Source organism: Nymphalis io, chromosome 7 (assembly GCF_905147045.1).
Source record: "Nymphalis io chromosome 7, ilAglIoxx1.1, whole genome shotgun sequence".
Taxonomy (NCBI): domain Eukaryota; kingdom Metazoa; phylum Arthropoda; class Insecta; order Lepidoptera; family Nymphalidae; genus Nymphalis; species Nymphalis io.
The window spans coordinates 7,087,409-7,094,544 of NC_065894.1; the positions used below are offsets into that span (position 1 = coordinate 7,087,409).

Here is a 7,136-nt window from a genome sequence, read left to right on the forward strand (position 1 = left end):
CTTTTATAATTATTACAAGTTTTTTAAAATGTATGATGAAAATATAATCAGATAAATATGCCTTAATTTTATTTTTATTTTTACTTAATAAAATTGAATCAAATTATAAAATTTGCTTCAATATATTAAGCAAGAAGGATATCAAATAATCGAGGTAATCTCTTTCATAGACATTAGCCTTTTTAGAAATATAAACTACCTTCAACTACAAAGACAGCCTTTTCACTGATGATATTGTCTCTTGCTCTCTCTTGTAATTACACTTGCTCACTTATCATTTCGCCGAAACACAACAAAATATTCAAAATAACTGATAGCAGCGAATTTACACTGTAATAAACTTTAAAAAAAAACTGATTACTTTTATTTATAATAAGCATAATTTGCTAAGTATTGTCAGAATGTTAATATTAACTATTCAATATAACGAATTTCTTCTAACTTTAAAAATAGAGAATTAGTTTTACAAAAATCAACCACGTAATAATCAAGTACTTAATAACTGTATACAACACTTAAAGTAATTGCAGTTAGCACTTATCGTAATACTTTATTATTATCGGTTATCAGGAATACGTGAGAAATATTATCAACGATAAAAGATGCGTGACCAAGTGGCTTCCTCCAAGGACATGTCATACAAATGTCTTGTACGACTAGTATGTTTAAATCTTTTACTGAATTTGTGTCACTAATTTCGTTTCAAACGTGAACTATGTCTGAAAATACAGATCGAGTTACATTGCTGGATGATTCTAGAGAATTCAATCCTAGTGATGCTGTGACTGATACTTCTAGTAACGGCAATTATCAATGGACGGTGTTCCGAGATTGTATGAATACGTTTGTGCACTCCTTAATAGCTTTGAGTGTGTTTGTGACGCTGTGTTTCGCGTTCCAGTCAATTCCATTAAGTGCCTTTCAACTGCATATCTGTCTCTCGGTTGCTGGGGTAAGTGTCCGTTGTACTATTTTATCGGATTTTATCTAGATATAATAGTTAAAGCTATCGAGAATATCAGAGATGTTATATCATTTTTAAAAACCCCGATTTATATCTATTTTTGAAAGCAATTGAAAGTTTTACAATGCTTGAGATTAACGGTGGAAAATAACAAAACGACGATGATCAATTTCTTATCAAATTTAATTGACCAATAAATTGGTAAAAAATATACAGATTAAAAATAATTCCAATTTAGTTTTTTTTATATTGTGACTTAACTAGCCTTAATTCATTTTGGTATAGTTATAATGTAATAATAATAATAAGATACAGGCCACCGGGTCTTTTATATTAAATAATAAGATAATACTTTCTGAACAACTGCCGTCTTAAATAATAAGTAGCTTAGATGAAATATGCCAATAATTAATGAATATTGTTGTAATTATATATTTTAATTAAGTTATAATAGAAAGTTCAATAATTAATTTATGTTTAAATTAATTGTGATAATTCGTTGCATACTGCTAATAACTGAGTTTATTTTGTTGGAGACTTTTATATATTTTTTTTATTTATTGGCAACTAATATGTAGATATTAACTTATCAAAGCAAAATAGTTTATTAATAGTTCTACACAAGTTTAAAGTCAAACTAAATGTAATATGAATATATGTATCAAATTATATGTATTATATAATAGTTCATCGTATCTTGACCAATTATAACAGTAATCCTTTTCAAGTGGTACGTGACTTCATCTGAAATTAGTTAGTTCTATCGCATTTAAATATGTGACATGCTGAATCCCTCCGTCTTACTCTGTAACAGCCTCGAGCGAAATTGGCTTAGATTAATACTTTGACAATTTATGATAAAATTTCCTTGAGGAATATAATCGAATTATGATGAAATTAATTATCATGTATTATGCACTGACTTTGAAGAAAGCGTTTATCAATTACCCTTTTTTTAACTTTCACTAATTACGTGTTAATATAAAAAAATATATGTTTATTATTAGATTAACTCAATTGAAGCATACTGGTTTTGTATCAGATGTACAAAACTACTATGCTGCAATGGTTATGGACGTAGGTGACGTAGCATTAGGTGGCTATTTGTTTGTTTATTTTCTTCAAATAAATAACAAAAATAAACAGTTTACAAATATTTTATGATGTGATATGTTCTACTATGAACAGCCAGCAACAAGTTCAGGAAGAGCATAAATATAAAGACCATTTCTGTGTAATGATGTCAATTTATTTTAAAAACAACTTACGAAACTTTGGATAGCCACTTAGATTTTTTTTTAAAGAAAAATTCAATAATTTTAATTGGCGTGACTTGGATTTTTAACTCAGGGTATCGAAATGCCCGCAGCTATTGTGATAAATAAAATTAAGATTTTAAAATGATTATTAATATTGGCTTCAAATAAATTAATACAAAGTTATATCATATTTTTATTCTATTGTTTTAAACGAAAATGGTTATTTTGACATTTTAATACAGATATGCTTTAGTTGAATTCCTGTAGAAATTTCCAAGATCTACATACTTTTTCCACAATAAAGTTTTAAATATAACAATAGTAGATTTAGATTATAAAATATTATATATATGCAACATCTTTTAATCTGAACCTATCTTGTAATCTGAAGGTAAATAAAAAAACCTTTCAATCTTTTAAAATGAAATTAAGCGAGTACTTCTTTGTACACGTCAATCGAAATCCTTCTATCTCGAACAATTCACTTTGGACGAACAAATGTAAAATTGTCTGTTAAGAAACAAAGTTGTCATCGCTGTATCCCGGCTATTTTAAAACATTGTCTTTTGATTGTTCTAATATTTACGAGTAATTGCATTCTCCGTGTGCGAAATGCGTAATCATATTAGAGAAACTACGTTTTTAAATGTAATTTATATTATTATTAAATACTTACACGTTATTTCGGCGATTGTCTATAACTTTAAGCTTCCATAAATTAGATTATCGTGTCATAAATTGATCAAGCTTTGATTTACAGCTTTAATAAATCTTAATATAAAGACTGGATCAAAATAAGTGACGATAAATAACCTCAAAGTTATTTATATGGCATTATTTGTTGTTTATAAGTCGTGCATATGTACTTATCTTTATAATTCTGGCAGTTACTAGTTACCTTTGAACCTTTTCCAGAAATTCGTCCTAAGTTCTTCTTATAAATTATTTATGTATCACCGTATAAAATAAGACATAAAGCATATTATATAATTTTAATAGCATTACATTCTCTAGACGATACAAGAGATCAAGGCTTATGATTTTGTCATCAGAATGCTTCATCAGAAGTAGTGAATGTAACAAAATATGTTACTGCTTCATGGTTTACATAATTACATTAGCTTTTCATTTTTGTATCTAAGATATTCTATACTTGTGTCTATGACGTTCTTCTCGACTGGCCCATATGTACATATAAGTTTGGACTTTTTTGTATACACATATATATATATATATATATATATATATATATATATATATATATATATATATATATATATATATGTATATAATTATATATACATGAAAATTATTTGTACAATAAACGTTAAGGACCTACCTAGGTAATATTGAGCTGGTTTTAATGTAACCTAATTGTCTGTTCCGGTAATTAAAAAACGCAGTTATGATTATTAAATACAATTGAAATTTTATATATCTTGCACGAAAATCAACAAATATGAACTCAACGCATTTTATCATCTATGTTATCTTATGTTGTATTATCACACTTAATGACGTAAGACTTATGTCTTGACAAAACATAATAATGTATCGTTGTTGGTAAGTAGACTGATTGCAAGAAAACTTGAAAAATATCTTATTTATAAAATAATGTGTATGCCTTTACGCGTCGCGAAACTTTTACGCAAGCACTAACAACAATTATGTACCAAATAATTGATTTTGGTATTTGTGTGCACATTTCTGGTACAGCGCCATTAAAGGGCAATAAATAGTACGCGAGTCGTGACGTATATGATTTTACGCAAAAAAAAATGAGACATTGCGACGGCATAAAGGCAATAACTAGTCGATGATATGATCAAGCATTTGTTTATGTTTTAATTATAGTCTTTGATGCGTTATATCATAGCAATATGTTATCGGACATTTAAGAGTACTGCAACTAGTAAAGTACTTTACATAGAAGTTAAGTTGTAAAAACAATAATATTATACTTAGTACATAAAAAACACGTACGTATATTAATTGAAGTGGATGGACATAGCCTTAAGTTTACATTTTTAGATTATAAAGCTATGTTTGTAGTGGTATCTGGATCTGTATTCGTTATTTGTATTTTATTTTAAAGTTACCATTATTAATTAGAATAATAAAACTGATTTTTATGTATTCGCCTCGAGCTATACTCGTATAGATGAAATTAATTTAATTGGTTTATGTTCTTTTGTTTAATTTTCAGTATCAGCTGTTGATGTCACATGGAATACTTAGTATAGCCTGCTATAATGGTTGGTCATCGTCTATGAAACACTCGCACAGGCGGAGGAGTCATTGGATCTTGCAGCTCGCCGGTTCAATATTAGCAATTGTTGGTTCTGTCATAATGATAAGACACAAATCTGTTAATTTTAACACGGTTCATGGTAAATTAGGTGAGCGTATATTGTATTTATTAATTCATTTCTTATGAAAAAATGTATCTGTTCTAAATATATGCTTATGCCACATCATAGCCAAGTTGGACTGATTAAATAATAAGGCTTAATTGCATTTTTAAAAATAAATGTTATTTTTAATAAAGGCATTAGTTACTAGCAGTCTAAATTCAAAATATCCACTTAATTACTATACCGAGTTAGCCGCCATTTAATTAAAAAAATCTTGGAGTAATCAAATTACTGAAGTATGTTTTTGCAATTTGAAATAGCTAACCCAATTTGGGCTATCGTATTATAATGTGACGTAATACATATAATTTTAAATTAGTTTTAATAACACATCACTCAATTAATATTCGCATTAAAAAAAATAGTTATAAAATAAATTATTGCAAAAACGTTTTTAAACATAGCGGAATGTTTTACAATCGTTAAAATCGATATACTATCTAAAACATTATAATTTTTTTGCAAACACGTCACAGTCTGATCTTATAAAAGATAATGATGGATAAAAATGTGATAACTGCTATCACAAAAGATAAATTTAAAAAAATGCCAATTTACTAAACATATATTCTTTAATCATTTTATTAATGTTGTTGGTTTGTAAATTTTACTTTTTATACCAAGAATCAACTGATTTGAGAATAAAAATAAAAACTTCGTGTACAGCTAAATAAATTTTACAATTTTGAGACAATTTTTTTTAGAGATAAAACTCACCTTTAATAATATAAGTTTGACTGTTAGTAGTTAATACCAATAATCGTATACTTTAGATCGTATTTGAGGACATTTATTTGTATGAAGTATTAATACAATCATGAAGCGTCTGTATTCAGAAATAACAGTTGTAAAACAAAGACGAATGAATTATGATGAATGATACTCTATATTCATGATGTAATTACGGATTACGGATATTCATATGATTAATAATTTTCATTTTCAGCATTAGCGGCTCTTACGTTAACATGTGTAAGCCTTTTCAACGGAGTTATGACCTTATACAAAGTAGGCATTGGAAGCGTTGTATCATCTCAAGCTTTTAAAATAAGCCATTTAATGATTGGATCATCGGCTTTCGCTGTTTCATCTGTGTGCCTGTCATTTGGTTTTATGAAAGAATCGTTCAGGAATTGGTCTTCAATTGAATTTCCTTATATTATGATTGCCATAACATCCACATATACGACAATAATAGTTTTAAAACCTTGTGTTACTATTATAAGCAAGCTTACAAATAAAATTAAACCAAAAATATGTTAATTAATAAGTAAACATAACGTGTTTCGAATTTACGAATCTCGGTTTTACCGAAAGTATTATTGAAAATATAATAATTATTTCATTTCAAAAAAATATTATGTAATCCGAGATAATAAAGAATTACGTTAGCAAATAATTGTTTTTTTTTTTCATTCTATTAGTTTTTAATTATCAAATGTATCGATACAACTTAGATTATTAATTTAGAGGATAAATGCTTATGTTAAAGTCTAAATTTTAAATGCATCTCGTTTTTTTTTAAATCTATAGCAATAATAAAAATCTGAAGAATTCGTTTGAATGCGTTTATCTCAGGATCTACAATTCCGATTTCAAAAATATATTTTAACGTTAGAAAGTCCATTAAGTAAGAAAGGTCAATACGCTACGACCCGTAGGGGCGGAGCAGTAAGGTTTAAGTCAGGTGAACCTGCGCGGAGCATCTAGTACAAAAATAAAATTGGTGAATCGGTGGTATTTTTAACTATCTTCAATTGATAGTGATAATATTATAACGATTATGTTATTATATCTTATCTTTTTATGCCAGAAAATTGATACATATTTCTCATAACAATTTGTAAGTAATTTCTATTTTATCCCTAAAATCACAATAAAAATATTTTATTTCGACGTCCTGATTTTAATAAAGGCTCCAATCACGTTAGAAATAATATAAACACCTTTTTAATAAAATTGAAACAGAACTTTACGGTATTACGTTAAAATGTGGCAACAACGTTACAGCTTAGAGCAGGAAATAGTTTATAAGTACTAATCGTTTCACTGGATTATACCGTTATAAATTGTAAAATCGCATCCAAAGGTTGGCAAGCCTGTATAGTGTCGCATTTATCAAAAAGTACATTAGCAAAGGCAACAATACTCTATTTCAGAATGTGCGTATCGAGGGCTATTACTCTTCTCTGCAGTTTCCTTTAGCTTCAGATGCCATAAAGATAAGCTGCTCCTACACGAAGCAGTTATCTATTGTGATCGCTTGCCCGTTTTCGAACGAGTTCGCTTGATATGTTTGCGAATGTATATTTTTTTAATGTTTGTTATATCTAAGAGACGTCTAGACTTTACTATGTATTTACTTTATTTAATTTTATGAGTGTATCGCCAATAACATGTTCGGATGTAATGACGCAAAAGTTATGATATAAAGCTTTGTAAATGTGTTTTCTAAAATTAAAAATACTTGGATTTTTTATATTTTCAATTTTTAATTTT

General features: G+C 27.7%; 1 protein-coding gene across 1 annotated transcript; it reads left to right on the forward strand.

Annotated features, from left to right (window-relative positions):
* Nucleotides 1–715: 715 nt before the first annotated feature.
* LOC126769744 (uncharacterized) lies at nucleotides 716–5,900 on the forward strand. The gene is made up of 3 exons (XM_050488660.1): nucleotides 716–952; nucleotides 4,430–4,622; nucleotides 5,584–5,900. The coding sequence occupies exons 1-3, from the start codon at nucleotides 716–718 to the stop codon at nucleotides 5,898–5,900; spliced, it is 747 nt and encodes a 248-aa protein (XP_050344617.1).
* Nucleotides 5,901–7,136: the final 1,236 nt, after the last annotated feature.